The following is a 17,968-nucleotide window of genomic DNA, read 5'->3' as shown; positions in this document are numbered from 1 at the left end:
CTCCATAGTGGACTAGGAGTTTCTTGAAACGAACAAAAATTTGCTTCATTTTTATTGTTTTAATCGGGTTTTTAAAATAGGCCATGATGCCATTAGAGAATGGTGTTTTGGTTTTTGTTTTATGTTTGCAAAGAAAAGTCCACACGGTCGACCTAGCCTAACAAAAATTCCTTACATGACATTGCATACACTGAAGTTTTCATTGAACATGTTGGGTAAGCATTTTCCTCCGTTGTTACATTGTCTTTATAATAATCGTTTAAAACTCTGTGACAGTTCATTGAGTAGGCAGGAGGGCAATTTGCTGGTGCCAACTGTGGAAACGGGTGCCGATCTGAAGGCGCAGTGGGTTGTGGGGAAGCCACGGTATATCTGATGGGGCACTTGTAGGAAGCGTGGCCTTGACCCTCTGGTCACTTCTTCTCTTTGGCGGCGGTGTAACACCTGACCTTTCAATCTGGGTTGGACTTCTGCACTTTCTACCCAAGACAAGAAGTTTCTGCCACTCAAACCCCCAACTTGGTTAAGGTGTGTTCTGAAAAGGAGTGAGTAACACTGTTACTCATTATCGACATTCTGGCTCCACTTGCCCAAGTCATTAGCATTTTGAGAGTAAAACCCTCTCCTAGCTCCGGTGACATCCGTCGGAGTGCTTAAGTCACAGATGCTCAGTAAATGTTGGTCAGTGACAAACACGCTTTTCCCTGGCCACTAAAAAAGTTGCTTGACTGTGTCACCCATTCGGTGAGGCCAGTGTGGAGGAGTTTCTAAGGCAAACCTTTGTGTTGGCTTCTCAAAGCAGCACAAGGCCAGTCACCAGCAGAGAGGCCTAGGACTGCCTGGGCGGCTTCTTCAGTGAGATCCTGTCCCTACAAACAAAACAATTAGTGTGAAGACATAAAAAGAGGAATGGATTATGAGATTTTTGTCTCTGGAACCTTCTTTAGATAAACTGGAACACAGGAAAGAAGCCAGACTGCTTATCTTTAGAAGGAGAAGATAATCTTCACCTGTGGGGACTACACACTGAAATATTCGTGAATGAAGTGGTAGAATGGGAGGGGAGGGAAGAGTGAGTGGAGGTATGGATTGGGCACAAATTGTTGCAAAGCTGAATGATGTTAAATAAGAATTTATTTTTATATTCCAGCCAGTTTTTAATATGTTTGAATTTTTTCATAATTAAAAAAAAAACCAGAATAAGAGGGAATGCTTTAGGTTGTCAGGACTAAAAAAAACGTTCTCCATTCACAGCCCTGGTTTTCTACCAGGCTCATCATGTCTTGGTTCAATGTTGAGGCTGCAGTGCCATCTAGCGTTTACTGCAAACACTCAACAAAATAATGACCTTGCAAAGGCCCCTCCTGGGGCTAAGGTCCTTCTGTGAACTCTCCTGGCCTGTTCAGTTCCCTCAGTGAAGGCCTGTGCTGAGGGAGCAGGGCTAACCAGCTCCAGCAGGGCTGTCCAAGCTGGCCTGGAAGTGAAGGTGGAGATGGCCACATTGGTGTTGAGCACCGTGGCAGGTTGTTGCTCAGTCCACAACACTGCCCCGCCCCCACCAGGCCCAGGCTTAGGGAAGCAAGCTGTGCACAGGAGTGGCCTCTTCCCAGGCCACTGTGCAGGCAGGTGACCTTGCTGGAGGGTTCTCAGTGTGACCCAGGTGCAAAAATAGCCTCCCTGTGACCAGTGTGTGTTCAGCTCCGTGGCCTGAGCAAACAGCCCCTCACACCTGCACATTGTTGACTCTGAGTAGATACACAGCTACTTGTTTGCAGGTGCAAATGACTGTTTGTGTACCCAGAGTTGAGGGGAGGGCCCCCCACCATCCTCTGCTTCAGCCCACTGTATCCTTAGAGCAGGTATGTGGGTCACAGAAATAGCAGAAGGTGCAACCTTAAACCCCAGGGCTGGGCCCTGGTGGAGGGAGAGCTCTTGAAAACCCTCTCCTCCAAATATCTCCCCTCTACTAGAGGAGAACCCACTCTCACTTCTGGTAGTAGGGCAGGAGCAATCTGGACACCAGGGCGGGTATAGGGTCAGATAGGGTCAGCCACCAGTGGCTCTATTTAGGGTCAGAAAATTTGGAAAAGATATAAACATTCTTCAAAACAAGAAGCAGTAGATACCCATGGAGTCAGAGAGACTTCTGGAAGTTTGGGACCAGGCTGTAGGGGGGGAACAGAAATGGCCCAGCCGATTTCACCTGGGCAACTAAAATGGGCAGGAGTGGAATTTATCAACTGTGAGATTCTACAGGCATGGGAGGTAGAGGTAATGGGTGGGGGAGGGCAGTGAGTGGGCGGCAAATGATGGGGACTTGCCGTGGAAGTGTGTTTGCCTCTGCCACCGCTGTTGTAACGGCGTCTGTGTTGTATGTACCAGTGAGCAGACCCAAGTCAGGCGGTCACACAGCACATCGTGTGGGCACACTGAAATGAGAAAAACGAAATACAGACTTTTCCGGCAGGGCAGTTCCAAAATTTCAAAAACTTTAAAAAATATGTAGTCCCTTTCAGTTCATTAATTCTACATCTAGGGGAGTATCCTCATAACCAGAGATGCTAAGATTTGTGTACAAAATGAGCAGTGTTTCCAAAGCGGAAATCAGAAACTGGGTAACAATGAAGAAAAAGGTCAATGACAAAGGTTAAAGGTGGTACATTTCTGGGATGGGATATTACACTGCATTTAAAATGAGCTTATGAAGAATTTCTAGTGTGGAGGAGGGCTTTGGTATTAACTCAACAGACAGGCTCAAAATTAGAGCCTGACCTCAACCAGTCAAAAATATGTGTCAATATATATATATATACATATATATATATATGGTATTACAAAGATATAATAGAACAAAATGCTAACATCACTGCTGATCTTCAAGTTACAGGATTACATATGGCTTATATTTTTTCTACACGTTCCACTGTCTTCTAATTTTCCTGAAGTAAACACTTACTATTTTTATTCAGAGGGAAAAGGGAATCTTAATTTTGAAAGGAAAAAAGAGAGTGGAGCTCAGTGGTAGGAGAGAACCTTGGGGTTAAAGGGCCCGAAGGAGAGAGATGAGGACCTAAAGTCAGGCCTCCAGGGTCCCTGCAGGCCCCCTTCCTCTCTCCTGACGGGGGAGAGCCCTGCCTGCGGTGGCCGGGCTGTCCGAGGGTAAAATGTCCACTTCCCAGGCCAGTGAGGTCCCAAGGTGACCCATCCTTCACTCCTCTCAAGGAAAGGGCCTTACTCCTTTGGTCTCTAGAGTTTTCTGACATGAGGCTAATGGGCATAAAGGAAGAATTAATCCTCTGTATTCTTTCCCACCCAGTAGATATGTTCGATGACTTCTCGGAAGGCAGAGAGTGTGTCAACTGTGGGGCCATGTCTACCCCTCTCTGGAGGCGGGACGGGACAGGACACTACCTGTGCAACGCCTGTGGCCTTTACCACAAGATGAACGGCATCAACCGGCCCCTCATCAAGCCGCAGCGCCGGCTGGTAAGCAAGCGCCCGGACCACAGAATCGCAGCGGCCTTGGGGGGGGGGGGGGCGCACATCTCTCCTCTCAGCACTTGGCTCCAACGCTCCTACCTCGGTGGGAAGTGTCCTGGTTTCGAATTCTGGATTTTGAGTCGTCTTTAAAAGAAGGCGTGGTTTGAGGGGTTGGGTGGGTGGGTGTAGGCTAGATAGTAATTTCTTATGCCTTTAGAGTTAGCTTGAGCTACCAGTTGGTTCCAGACTGCTGACCTTGAACAGATAGCCAGATATTCCTCCAACAAAATGGGTGTATTCTGGAACAACAACGATTTGTGGTCTCAGGGTGAACCCTGATAGGTCCAGATGACGAAGGAGAGGAGCGTTCTTTCATAGAGGAAATCGGGGGTTCAGAGGGGCTGTTGTAAAGAGTCCACCGTGTCATGGTTTTTCATGGGCTGAGATGACACAGTCTTGCGGTGGGGGGAGGGGGAAAGACCCTCCTTCCACCTGCTGGGATGGCAGAGCAGAAACACACCTTCCTGTTGGACACCGAACTGGCGTCTCTCCTTGTGTGCGGTCACCGATGAGCGGTACTGCACGAGAGCTCCCCCTACAGGCACTCCCAACTTCATTTTAAATGAGGTTTCTGTTTATTAATCTTCACAAGAACATCTCATTCAAGCCCTTAATTATGCAGAAGTGACAAGTGAGGTTCAGAAAAGCTAATGGCCTGAGGTGACATGTGAGTGAGCCCAGACTTCCTAGTTTCCAGTCCAGCCTTGTCTTGTATGGCCCCTGGATTCCCACCAACCCCACGAGGAAGGTCACCTCTCCTTTACATATTGTTACTTACCCTGTTTTCAGTTGACCGACCCCAAACTCAGGGAGGTTAAACAGCGTGTACTGGGCCCCATGGCTGAGGAAGCGTCTGGAACTGAGTCGTTTGGTTCTTGGTTCCGTGGTCTTTTCTTCCTACAAGTTGATTTTTTACTACTAATTTGACTGGCTTTCGTGTGGATCAGGGAGGGAAGAACTGAGGCCATAAATGCTGATGTTTTCCTTTCCTGAGGTCCCACGGCCCAGCCAGTCTCTGATGACACTGGGAGCCACCCAATCCTCACCCACCACCTGTCCCTGCCACCTGGAAACCACATTAATTCTACTTTGGGGAGAAGCTTTTCTGCCTACAGTGCCCAGTGTCCACTGTGGTTTCCATCTGACATCGAATGACTAATAACGCCGTTAAAACCACAGTTAGGGTTCACTCTTCTTCTCCCACAGCAGGTTCCCCCCGCCCCTGCCCCCGCCCCCACCCCAGGACTGGCTCGGGTAAAGGGAGGCCCTGGAGCTACTGCTGGTCCGGGATGCTGCCACAGGATTCTTACGGCCTGCTCCCACCACCCACGTAGGCTGGGCCCAGCTCCGCAGCACTCCCCCTGAGATAGGAGCAGCAGCGTCTGCCTTTACCTGGGACTTGAAGGGTCTGTCTCCTGTGTTGCAGTCCGCTTCCCGCCGGGTGGGCCTGTCCTGCGCCAACTGCCAGACCACCACCACCACGCTGTGGCGCCGCAACGCGGAGGGTGAGCCGGTGTGCAATGCCTGCGGCTTGTACATGAAGCTCCATGGAGTAAGTAGTCCCTGCCCCGATGCAGGACAGGCACTGTGACCAGCTTCCACGTCTTTCAGAGCTGTCACTCAGTTCTCACTTGTCTGAAGGACCCTCCTTTGAGACTGTAACTTCGTTTTTTTTCTTCTTCGGAAGGAAAATGATGCTTAGCTGTGGGCGGGACCGCACAGACTGTATTAGTCTATTCAGGCAGCTCAGCAGAACCCCACAGACTGGGTGACTTCTAAAGAGAAAAGCACTTCCCACTGTCTGGAGGCTGGAAGTTGGAGGTCGAGGGAGGGTCCCCTTCCAGGTCAAAGACTTTTCCTCACATGCTCACTGGTGCAGGGATGAGGGGACTCTCTGGAGTCTCTTTTGTGTGGGCTTAATCCCATTCCTGAGGGCTCCACCCTCATGACCTCATCATCTTCCCAAGGCCCCACCTCCTAATACCATCCCTTGGGGGAAAGGTTACTAAGGTGAAATTGCAGGGCAGGGCACAGACTTCCATAGCAGAGCAGAAACACCGCTGGTCGTTCATCTTTAACACTGTGTAAATCTAATTCCAGTTTTACAAACGCGGAGACTCAGGACTGATCACTTATATGGTAGTGTGATATAGGACAAAGGCAACAGTTCAATGGAGAAAGGACAGCTAAGGCATCATTATATTGACCAAATCCAGAAAACAAACGCCAAGCTTGACCTCCACCTCTTACCAAAAGCAAAAACAAAAACAAACTTGGGTGAATTATAGCTACAAAATGTGAAACATCTTTAAATAGAGACAATAAAAGGCCAGAGGAAAATATAGGGGATAATGTTTAAATAACCTTGTGGGTGAGAACTCATTAGGCAAGTTTTCAAAATTCTTAAGCTGTAAGATAAAAGTCAGGTATATTCGATTGCAGAACATTTCATATTAGTGTGTGTGCGAAGTGAGAACCAATGCACAGACAACTCACAGAAGAGGCTCAGGTGGTCCCTGAACATGTGTAGGGAGACTGGGCATCCCCGAAAATCAGGGAAATGTGCATTAAAACCACTTTGAGATTCTCTGTCTTGCCCATATGTTTGGCAAAAATTAAAATGTGTGATAAGCTGTAGCTGAGGCATGGCTTTGGGAAAGCGGACACTTTCATGGTGTCTATTATTGATTTCTATGTGAATTACCGTAAATATTCTTTTGGGAAATTAGCAGCACTTACTAAGGTCAAAAACACACATACCTTTTGATGTAGCGGCTCTACTTTTAGGAAATTAGCCTATAAAACAATAAAAGAATCATCAGTATATAATGATGTGTTGCTGCAGTGTTTGTGCTGGCAAAAACTAGAAGCAACCTTCAAGCCTCATGAAGGAATGGCTGATAAATTATGGCACACCTTACAATGTAGAATGGTGCATAGAAATAAAAGGGAATAAGTTTGGGTCATGTATCTTGACCTGCACTAATGAAAAGACACATTGCAAAAAAAATATATTTGTAGTATGATCACATACTGTGGAGGTGAGGGTACAGTAAACACACACACAGATACAGATGGAAGGATGGGTGGATGCATGGATACACACATGTGTAGATATGTACATGTGTACACACGGTCACAAAATTTTTTAAATGTAAGGAATATAGGCTATTAGTCTGATTGCCTCATGGGGCCAGGACTGATGGTAGTAAGGTGGGAGGGGTCATTATTAACCTAATCTCATGCATGCTTTCATGTTATAATGAGCAAAAGATGGCTAAAACAGAGTTATGAACATTCATAAGAAAATACACTTGTTTGTTCACATTTGTCAAATCACTGTAACAGTGAAAATGGAGAAAAAGCCTCCAAGAGGAAAATAGTTAAAGAAACTATTGTTTTTCATTGGGGGAGTGTTTTAAAAAAAAAAAAACAAATGAGGGAAGAACATTATACAGGTATTAAAAAGATCATGTCCTCAAAAAAAGTAAAAGTAGAACTACCATCTGACCCAGCTAGCCCACTTCTGGGTATATAGCCAAAAAGAACCGAAAGCGGGGTCTCAAACAGGTGTTATTCACAGTAGCCCAAAGGTGGAAGCAACCGTATGTCCAGTGATGGGTGGGTGGATAAACACAATGTGCACACACCATAGAATGTTGTTCAGCCTTTAAAAGGAAGGAAATTCTGACACCTGCTACCACATGGATGAGCCTGGAAGTCATCGGGCCAAGTGAAAGAAGCCAGTCACGAAAGGACAAACACTACATGATTCCCCTTACGTGAGGTACCAAGAGTGGTCCAATTCAGAGACACAAAGTAGAATGGTAGTTGCCAGGGGCTGGGGTAGAGGGCACGGGGAGTTATGGAGTAGGTACAGAGTGTCAGTTTTGCAGGATGGAAGGTGCTCCAGAGATGGATGGAGGGGATGGCCGCACAGCAGTGCGCCTGCACCTAACACTACTGAACTGTACACTTAAAAACGGCTAAGGTGGTAGATTTGATGATCTGTGTACTCTACCACAACTTTTTAAAAGATACTTAGTGGGTGGGGACAAAGCGGAGGGCAAGAGTCTTCTGACATCAGGGTGGGCTTTGAGAGGGTCTGAGTACACTTTCCCCAAAGGTGGGAATGCGCTCTCATCTGACTCTCAGTTAACTAGAAGTGACTAGAAGGCCAGTTCAAGTACATGCACACTGGTGCACTTCCCTCTTAACCATTCCCTGTTGATGTCTCTTTAGTGGTGATTGCTTTTCTTTCAGTGCTTGTTAGCCCCATATGGGACACAAGCATAGACCAGGGGCTAAAAGAAACCAGACATGGGGAAGGCACAATATTTTATGATATTAGAAAGATGCAGGCTTGCTCCCAGATACTTGTGTAGGCCTCTGTGAATGGCTCAAGGGCAGGATGCCTGACAGTCACTGCTTGTTTATGAGACGTCAGATGGGATAAAAGTATTGTCCACGGATAGTTTCTCTCAGCACGGGGCCATAGGTCGGTCTCTGCAGCATAATCTCTTGCTGCTGCTATGGAAACACCACTGTTTGCTCCTGTCAGATACAAGGCAGTGAAGAGCTGCCCTAAGGAGAGTGGCTGTACATCCTGACTCCCTGGACTGTACATCCTGTCCCTGTGTGTGCCTACTTTCTTGGCATAATTATTAAGACGGACACCACCTTTCACTCTCACAGCATCCTGGTGTGGCTGACAAATGAAAGGTTTTGGCAGACACTGTTTCCGCTGCCTGAAATCCCTGCCGCTGTCTACTCCATACCCTCCTGCAGCTCAGACAGCACCTCTTCAGAGAAGCCTTCCTTGATGTGCTCGTGTGCCCCTTCCCCTCCTCCCCACCCCAGAACGGAGTTCCCCCACATCACCTGAGTCGGATTATTTTCTATTTGCCTGTCATTCCTACTAAAATGTCAGTCTCTGGAGGGAGGGGTCTTCATCCTTCAGCCTCTTATTTCAGGGTCTAGTATAACACACAGCATGTAATAAAGGTGCTCAATACATTGTAAAAAACAGAATTGATTTCTTTCTCAGGAGGAGTTCCAGGGGCTGATTTAGTCTCAGCCCCAAGGATTATAAGGGAATTGCGTAGATGTTGTCTTCCTATACTCTGTGTGTGTGTGTAAATACTGTAGCTGATCTTGTTCAAATGGAAAACCCTGATGTGTTGACTTGTAATCCCCTAGGTTCCCAGGCCTCTTGCCATGCGGAAAGAGGGGATCCAGACCAGAAAACGGAAGCCCAAGAACCTTAATAAATCTAAGACACCAGCAGGTGAGGAAGAGAGCTGCGTGTAGTTGTACGAACATGTCTGTAGCCCTTGGAGTGTGTGAGAATGTGTTCTTAGTGAGCCGGCTGCCAAGGCATGATGGTGGCATCGTCCATCCCAGCTTTTCAGGACGAAATGAATAACCCAGAACAAAAGCAACATCAGTACGGAGCATTTTCAGAGCCTTTCAAGCAGGCTCAAGTCAAGTGGTGGCCAGATCACTGCCAGGTGCAGAGGCTACGGTGGGCCAGCTGGATGGTTGGGGGCCCGAAAGAAAGAGGAATGTTACCTGGTCCCTCCACCTTCAGGATCCAGGAGGACAGGGCCCCTTAGTCCCATTCACAGTAGGCTAATTGGTAAGCCGGTGTACGATTAACATCATGTAGTACTCTGTGCTGTAGAAGGTTTTTTTACAGATACCCCCCATTGATTCTTAAAGACCCCCATAAGACCCCATTTATTATCCCCATTTTCCAGATTAGCAAACTGAGGCTCAGAGAGGGCAGGGACTCAACCAGAGTCAGACGGCTGTGGCTGGGTAGGCAGATCAAGAACGGTAACCTGCACTTTCACCCCGCAGGGCCCATACACTGTGGGCGATGACATACTGCCCTCTCAGTTTCCAGGTTAAGCCTGAGGTTGGCTTATGTTCTCTCTCAAGAGCACTTCCGACTCAGTACTGCTGCCAAATTAAAGGTGTCTCTGAAAAATGCCATAGTCATAGGAGGAACTAAATCGGCCGATGCATCATCTAATCTGATGCACGACAGAGTCAGATGCATGGTCCCTTTCCACCGCTGAGGACACGGCCCAAGTTGTTCTTTCCAGATGCGGCGAGGGCTGACCCCTCTGGCAGTCACACCTTATCGGTCCTTTCCGTGTCTCACACCAGTGGTCTGCCTCCTTCCTCCTGTCCCCGCGTTCTTTGTCAGTACCCCCCCAACCCCCCACCCGTCCTGTAACTGCATCTCCTTACACGCCGTCACAGGGAGCGCAGGCATCGGCCCAGGTGTGGAAGCCCTGTCTGAAAGCCAAAATCCAGGGAGCAACACCTAACCTGAACAGACGTGGCTGCTTGTAGTCTGTGAATATTCCCTGCCTGTGAATATTCCCATTTTGCTGTATAATTATTGATGTATTTAAATACGGTGTTGTTCCAGACCCACCAGAGGGATTCTGTGATGTACAATGTACACCCTTTTTAAAATTAAAGAAAAAAATTAGAATCCTGAAACACCTGGCCTCAAAGGAGTTGGGAGAAGGGGTGACGACCCTGTCATTTCAAAAAAGTTCCCTGGAAAATCTCATTTTGGGAACCACTGCTCTCCAGTGATGAAGGACTCCTGCTTCTCTGCCCAGCAAATGTAAATGAGCCATCAGCAGAGACCTGCCCTGGCTGCCTCTAAGGACAGCCATCGGGCCATCCGGCCACCCACTTATCCCTGGCCCTGGTCTGGGAGTCCTGACTCTGCCTCATTCCAGGTCCCTCCGGCAGTGAGAGCCTCCCTCCCACCAGCAGCGTGTCCAGCAACTCCAGCACGGCGACCACCAGCAGCAGCGAGGAGATGCGCCCCATCAAGACGGAGCCCGGGCTGGCGTCCCACTACGGCCACAGCAGCTCCATGTCCCAGGTGCGCCCCTGCACAGGGCAGCAGGCCTGCCCTGGGGAAGCGGGCTCCAGGGTACCAGGTGGCCAGGCCAGCACTGGCACCTGGAGCACGTGGCCGAGGGAGCTGCCTGCCAGAGGGTCTAGTTCAGCACACCCTGTCCAGCTACGATGATTTGGACATACAACTATGAGACAGATGTTTGGCAGCTCCTCTGTCTCCTAAGGGAGGGGTGGTTTGACCCCAGCCTTGAGGGATAGATACCTTTTAATAGGAGAAAGGGGAGGAGAAGGATCCTCCTGGCATGGGGCAAGGTGTGTGGGTCAGGGCTGGTGAGGAGGTCACAGGCAGGGTGTCACTTCAATGAGGGTGAGCGGCAGGTCCAACTTTCTTGTGTGCCCAGATGGACTGGCAGTCCCCCCAGTCTCTTCTTTCAGATACAGTGGCATTCCCGCTCCTCCACCCCCTTCCCTCTGTGGCTCCCCTCCTTGGAGACCGGATGTTCCTGGTCACAGTCTCCCACAACTCTGATTTCTTCCCCACCCGTCCTTGGGGGAGGCTGTGTCCTAACCAGCTCTGTACTGTCAGGGTACAGGGCAGCTGGGTCTGCAGAACCAGAAGAGCCGGGAGCTGCTTCTGGCTGGGAGGACAGCTGCTGCTTGAAAGTGGAGGTCTGGTGGTGACGAGGCTGTAGCAGATGTCTCATGTAACTGTCGGAGCCTTCAGAGAAGCCCGAACAACCACCAACCCACAGGGCCGGTTGCTCAGAAGCAGCTGATGACTCACGCAGGCCCTTTGCCTCCCATAGCACAGGGGCAGAGAGAACCGAAGTGGTGCTGGGTCCATCGTCTTGCCCTTCTCCTTTGGCCCGCTCCTCTGATCCCTCTCCTAGGGGTGGGAGACTCCCTGGGGGCATCTACATGATGAGGCTCCCCCTCTTCAGCCCAGACCTCCCCTCCTGAGCCCCCAGAAGTGATCCCATTGACCTCATCTTGCACTTTTTTGCTTGCAGACATTCTCGGTCAGTGCAATGTCTGGCCATGGGCCCTCCATCCACCCGGTCCTCTCGGCCCTGAAGCTCTCCCCACAAGGCTACACATCTTCTGTCAGCCAGTCACCGCAGGCCAGCTCCAAGCAGGACCCTTGGAACAGCCTGGCCTTGGCTGACAGTCACGGGGACATAATCACTGCGTAATGTCACCTCCCCCCCTCCTCAGATTCCTGCAGACTTGGGACTGGGGGAGCGGCGGAGAGGAGGCTCTGGGCTCCCAGCGGCCGGCCTGCTCTGTCCCGGAATGACTCCAGAAGAACACCTGGGAAGACACTTGAAGTCGACGATTTGGTTAGGGGGAACGGATGCTGGGTTTTTACCAGATGCCTTCTCAAGATGGGGGGCTGGGAAGGGCCCAGACTCTGGTCTGGACACACCCGCCCTTCACTAGGAGCACACTTGAGTCCCTTCTGTGGAGGCAGAGGCTTCCTCCTCATTTTCTGCCCACTTCACCTCTGACAAGAGATGAGATGTCTTTCTTTACTGTTCCATCATTGACCTGTAATGGTGGTTGTCCTCTGGTGTCCCAGCACTGGGGATCTGAGGGTGGGCAGAGGGGCAGGGTGCTGGGACCCCCGCTCCGGCCTGGGCCAGGGCATCTGATGTGCCTTTGGAGGCAACAGGCTCCTCCGGGCAGCTGCTACCCTTGCCCGACACTCCCCTCCAGGCTCAGCACACCCCCGCCTTCCTCAGTACTGCATCTTGACTCCAGAGGCGCCAGGGGTAGCAACCATGTCGCCGGGCGCTCCATGGGACGATGGAGGAGAAGCTGCTTCGTCCACTGCGCAGCAGGGCTTCAGCAAAATCGCAGCAACGCAGCTCGGCCTCCCCCACATTTCTTTCCCCAGCTCACGGCCTCAGTCCTTCTCTCCTTTTCTTCACCCCAAGGCCCCTGAAAACAAAAATTCCTTTCACTGCTCTAAGTGATTCTTCTATGCCTTCAACTTGAACATGTTTCTCCCTCAGCAAAACAGGAGCGTGGCAGTTTAGTCAAAGAGCAGCACCCTCTCCCCAGCCTGCCCCCCCAAATCCTTCCTCCACCCCATCACACACAGGGGGTTCTTCTGAGTGAGAACAAAAAAGTTCTGCTGCTAAAGCAAGCGTGACTAACACGCATCCAAGACTTGACGTCCTTCTGGAGAGACTGTCTGGTGGCCACTCTCTGGGGGCGGAGGGCAGGGTTTCCCATGGATCCTGACTCGCCTACGTGCATCATTGCTGACGCCACTTTCCCCCGGGAGCTGCGCTTCCAGGCCAGGCAGCAGGCCGAGTCCCTGCAAAGGGTGCAGAGTGCCCTTTCTCCAGCACAGACCTCTTGACCAGGAGGCGGAAAGCTAGGGATTTTGCAACACCAACTCAAAGCAAACAAACACAACAAAACTCATGGCAAGAAAGGTTGTGAATGAGAAGAGAAGACAGCGAGGTGGGCCCCGAGCACTCTCCGCCACTGGCCTAGAACCGGCCTCTCCCGTCTCCGTGGCTGTTCCTCCGTGTGGCCGGGACACTGGGGCTCGCGGGCTCCTCCTCCCGTGTCCCCCTCATCACCAGGGCTGCTGCAGACTGTGGCCTCACTACTGCGCCCTGCCCAGACGCCCAGCTCCCCACCCAGAAGTCCTACAGGCTGTAGCAGAGAGTGTCTCCAAGCCAAGATTCTGTTGTCATGATCATTTACATGGCTTTCCTTCGTAACGGCTGCCGCCCTGTACCTTCCCTAACCCACGAACCTGTTAACATTGTCTTAAGGTGAAATGGCTGTAAAATCAGTATTTAACTAATAAATTTATCTGTACTCCTCTCTCCCGTCTCCTACCATAAATGTCTTTCCTGGGAGGTTTTCTGCTGCCCTTCGCCAGGCCATCGCAGCCACGGAGGCCCCTTCGCACGTCTGCTCCCAGAACACCATTTTCTACATTTGTTGTCAGCAGTGGGCCAGCTATTCCTCTGTCCCTGACGGTGACTGGTGAAAGCCACCCTCACCCTGGCCCTGCCACTGAGGCTTTGGTTTCCTAAGAGAGGGTTGGATCACTTGTTTACTAAAGTCCCCTGAGGCCATTTCTAGGACCCCCCCCCCCCTTAGGGACAGCAGAGTGGGACCTGAGGCAAAGCTTAGGGGCAGTGGTGTCTCCCGCCCACCTGGGTTAAGATGTGTGCTGGAGGGTCCCCTGGGGGGGTTCTTCCACCTTCCGCTTCTCCTTTATGGCTTCATTCAAACCACCCCCCAAGGGGCAAGTCACACTCCACACCAGTGGGAGAGGAGGGGCACTTCTCTATCTTCTTAGGCTACAAAATTGCTGCATCTTAAAGTGGGGTGAGGACTGGGGGCGCTAATGCTACCTGCCTAAGGCTGCCCTCCAATTCTGGAACTTGTGGAAAGGGGTGGAAAGTGTGGAAAGTGTTTAGATTTGCTAAGAAAGAGCCAACCCTATTAAACCTAGAGACCATTCAGAAGGATCACTAGCCACGAGAGGTAACACAAGAGCTTCAAAACCCAAAATAAAACCTACCAGGATTTGTGTTGGCCGTGGGAAGCACATGTTTTCTGATGTGGAAGTCCTTGTGGAAAACATCTGGCCCCTTCCCTGCAGGAATGGCTTCCAGAATGAAATGATATACAATACCAGAAGACCTTCTATAGTCACAACTTGTGCTGTGCCCCAGACATACAGGCCAGTCTGTGTCATCCTCCTTGCTCACCAGACTTGGTTGCTTTCCCAGGTCCACCGTGTCCTCAGAGGAGGTCGATTTTCATACTCTAAAGGATGCAGTTCCCAGACAGTTGGGAAGTGGCTGGGGGAAGGAGATGGGGTCGGAGGGTGAGTGAGGGCTAGCAATCCTGGCATCATTAGAATAAATGACTGTCCTGCTATGGTGAGCGAAGCAGCCAGTAACATGATTAAGCAGCCAGTGTCCGGATTAAGAAATTTCTCATCTTCCCTTACAGTCTCCTCCTGCTGTGATAAAACCTTTGGAAGCACAGGCCAAATCATTCTAACAGTTGGACAATGCTACTCCTCAATATTTGACTTTTGAATGCCAATAGGGGGTGAGTAGTAGCAGGTTTAGCAGTGATTATGTTTGGCTTGGATTGACAGCAGTGAAAATTAAGTTTATGTTGACTGAATATTCAGCAAATGGAGCCGGGTGGTAGGTTATTTAGATGACCCAACCCCCACCCCTGAGTCTCCAGAACTTGACATGCTGACTGGGATACTGAGTGCATGAAAAACAGCGATTTGGAAAGCTGCTTTTGGAGTAGAGGTGGTTGGTTTGGGGTTTTTAATCATTTTCTGACACAGGACTCTTCAGTTTGCAACCTTGCCCCGATCGAAGCTAGAACACACAAATGCCATCATCCCATGGCCAGGGACCAGACTCAAAGCTTCAAGTGGTTGCCTGGGCAGTAGTGGAACTTCCAGGTCTCTCTGCCCCTGGACACTTGCTTCTGTTTCTGACCCACAGCCTGCTGGGAGATCAGTGCCGCTGTTCCCTACATCTGGCCCAAGTGCGAATTCGATCTCACCTCCAGTAGCTGTGGCGGTGACATTTGCAAAAAGACTGACTATTCAGTAACAAAGCAAACTAGGTAATCCAAGTGAAGATGACATTAAAATAGACCTGCTTTTGCAAAATCCACTGTCCTTTGGGTTTGTGCATTGCTAGCTCACTCTCCTGGCTGAAACCCGGGAGATTGTGGGTTTAGTTTTATAGACGTGACCACACAGCTGTGCTCTGGGTTAACAAGAACAGATGAGTCAGAAAAACCCTGCAAGTGCTCTCGGGCCCAGGCTGTGGGGGCCCTGCTTTGCCTTGGAAATAAACATGAAACACATGTTTTGACCTTCCCTCCCCCTCAATCTGTGTTTGTAAGAGGTCTTTAACTAAGCTCTGGGCAGTTATAAAGTACTAATCAGTGCATCTTATGTAAGAAGTTATCAGAAGCTCAATACTAGTTGACTCTTACAATGATCGTTGCCACTTGTGCTGCCTCTTCTTGAAAATGGATTTGCTTAAATGAAATGAATTGCAATTAGAGATGTGAAAATTTTAGATTTATCATCCCCCCCCCCCCAGCCGCAAGAGCCTCACTGATTAGGTCTAGCATCTCACACCTTGGACCAGCAGCTCTGAAAGCACCAGTTGGAAGAAAGGGGCTCATGTCTCACTGGTCTTACACACGCTTGTTGGCAAAAAGGAAACCCGAGGGCCCCAAGGTTTGAAAATGCTCCTCCCGGAGACTCCAGATTGATGCTCTCCAAGTGGAAAACGGCACCTCTGTTGTGACCTGAGTAACGAGGTTTAGAAATATTTCAGCAGCTATACTTCCAAAGGAGCACTGGGCCTCCAAGCAGCCACCTAGGAAACCACCCGTTCCAATACGGCAGCCATTGCCCGGACAGGCGGGCACTCCCTGTGAACACTCTCCAGGACCCGCTCACATCAGCCTAAGAGAACCAGGTTGGTGGGTTGCTTCTTAGCCACGTTTAGTTTGGGACCCCAAGCAGAATTACATCACCTGCCTGATTTTTGTCACCGGTCTTAATTCTAAATGCCCCTTTCAAAGTATAGAAACGTTTCGTCAGCGAACAGCTACTGAAGAATGGTCTCTAGTCTCCGAAAGCTAATCCCGGCAAAGAAAGCAGAAGTGATGGAAAACATTTCCAGGGCTTCTGTGGCTCCCGCACTGCAGGGGACAGCATGTTATGCTTTAGTTCAGGTGTGTTCTCTAGACACACCTGGCCGCCTAAATCCACCCAGTGACCTTGGCGCCTTCCCTCAGGCCCCAGCTGTATCGAGGTCTGAGAGGGACTGCAGCTTATGGGACTGGCACGCACTTCCAAGGCTTCCTGCTGCACACAGAATGCTCGGAGCAGGTCATTTCTGTAATTCTGGGAGTGGGAGTCTAACTTTCCAGGTCACAGACCTCTCTAAAAATGTAACAAAAGCTGTGCTGACTTTTCCAGAAAGGTGTACATAGCCTGAGATTTTGCACACCACTGGAACTCTGGAAAGTTCTCCACATGCCTGGGGTTAAGAACTCCTACTTTCAGGCTCTGGTCCCGTCCAGTGCTGCAAGGCTGCCTTGATCTGACTAACGAGGTCAGCTCTATCTAGGGTGCCCTGGCAATCAATGGGAAAAGTTAGGCGCAGAGTGAATCTTCCCGTTTAGCTGTGAAGTCAATCCATCGAACGGTCCCAGAGCAGCCGTCAAGGTTCTAGGCTCTTGTGAGGTCCTGCAATCTAAAATCTAGCTGTTTACACAGAGACAGGTCTGAGGAATTCCTGGTAGCCCCTTCTTTACAGGAGTCTAAGGATTCGGGGGAAGTCAGTCTTGCTAGGTAAAGTTTCCAGTAACTGGCCTGGGAGTGTCGAAGGGATCAGGATAACTACACCACACCGGCTGGGGGAAAGGATGCCTGAATTGGGTGCCTGGCACACTTACAGATCTAGAGGGGTCCCAGAGATAACCTAGTCCAAACCCTGTTGTTCCCTCATCATTGAGGGAACTTGCCCAAGGCCACAGAGCTGGCTGAGCTGCACTCGCTGAGCACCTGCCCTCACTAGGGAGGCTCGGAGATTGGAATCAAGGTACTACACTCACCACGTGGGGGCGCCCGCGTCCGCCTACTCTTCTTGTGTCCGTCAGAATCCGCCACATTTTCAAGCTCAGATCAGTCCAGAAATTTTGCTTAAAAAAAGTACCTACCGCTTACTGAGCACTACTGCTCAGTAAGCAGTACTGCACATCAACACTGCTAGTAGCTCTACATAAGCACACAAAATATATGTCATTATGATCATGTTTTGCAAGTGAAGAAGATACTGGCCCACAGCTTCTAAGCCATCTGCTGAAGGTCACAAAACTAGTGTGTATAGAATGAGGATTCAAACCACACTTATTTGATTCCAGAACTGGAGCTTTTATACAGTCCCCCCCACCCCGTGCCCCGACTAAAGAGTGGATGCCTCAAAGCTGGAAACTCCGCACAGCCTTTCAATATCTTTCTAGAAGTTAGGAAGATCCTTGGTTCCAAATTCTCCAATTCCCCCAATTTAGGCACAGTGAAAGAAGGATCTAGAACTGCTGAGGAACGAGGCTTACTGTCCACGGTCACATGCCCCAAAGAAGGCCACCTGGGACAAGCCCAGAAGCCTCAGTCTCTGCCCTTGGTGCCCCCCAGGGGCCTCTAGAAACATTTGGACCCTCCTTGATGTGGTTCAGAATCCCCAAACTCTTGCCTTGGCAATATGATTCCTCATATTCCCGAATATGATTCCGGATTCGACTGCTTTTCTCCTTTACTTCCTTTCTCCCTGTTTTGGAGGTGGCTGTATTTTAACCAGTTTTCACGTGCATTATAACGTTAACCCTGTTGGAGAAACCAGGGGAATAAAAGAAGAGAGAGGAATTGGCTCCATGACCCTTAGAAAGCTGGCACTGACCTCCATGGTGCTGAGGCCCAGGCTCCTGTGGGCTTTGAGACTGCCCC

General features: G+C 50.0%; 1 protein-coding gene and 1 long non-coding RNA gene across 5 annotated transcripts in view; one reads left to right on the top strand and one right to left on the bottom strand.

Moving 5' to 3' along the window:
- GATA4 (GATA binding protein 4) overlaps positions 1 to 12,223 on the top strand; it is a 66,049-nt gene extending 53,826 nt beyond the window's left edge. For 3 of the 4 annotated variants that reach the window (XM_037042178.1, XM_037042177.1, XM_037042179.1), the window contains exons 3-7: positions 3,317 to 3,486; positions 4,967 to 5,092; positions 8,740 to 8,827; positions 10,305 to 10,453; positions 11,442 to 12,223. In XM_037042178.1, the coding sequence (XP_036898073.1) occupies positions 3,317 to 3,486; positions 4,967 to 5,092; positions 8,740 to 8,827; positions 10,305 to 10,453; positions 11,442 to 11,624 (716 nt within the window). In that variant the 3' untranslated portion in view covers positions 11,625 to 12,223. The remainder of the gene's footprint in view (positions 1 to 3,316; positions 3,487 to 4,966; positions 5,093 to 8,739; positions 8,828 to 10,304; positions 10,454 to 11,441) is intronic. The other variant, XM_037042180.1, reaches the window with a different exon arrangement.
- LOC118984326 (uncharacterized) lies at positions 5,077 to 14,133 on the bottom strand. Its single transcript, XR_005065908.1, has 3 exons — positions 13,985 to 14,133; positions 6,301 to 6,336; positions 5,077 to 5,242 (listed from the first exon to the last, which is right to left on the bottom strand). It is a non-coding gene; the product is annotated as an uncharacterized LOC118984326 (long non-coding RNA).
- Between the last annotated feature and the right edge of the window lie 3,835 nt (positions 14,134 to 17,968).

This window comes from Sturnira hondurensis, unplaced genomic scaffold (assembly GCF_014824575.4).
Source record: "Sturnira hondurensis isolate 20B ecotype Veracruz unplaced genomic scaffold, ASM1482457v3 Scaffold0003693, whole genome shotgun sequence".
In the NCBI taxonomy this organism is placed as follows: domain Eukaryota; kingdom Metazoa; phylum Chordata; class Mammalia; order Chiroptera; family Phyllostomidae; genus Sturnira; species Sturnira hondurensis.
The sequence above is the reverse complement of the archived record's forward strand: the minus strand, read 5'-3'. Positions and strand labels throughout refer to the sequence as shown.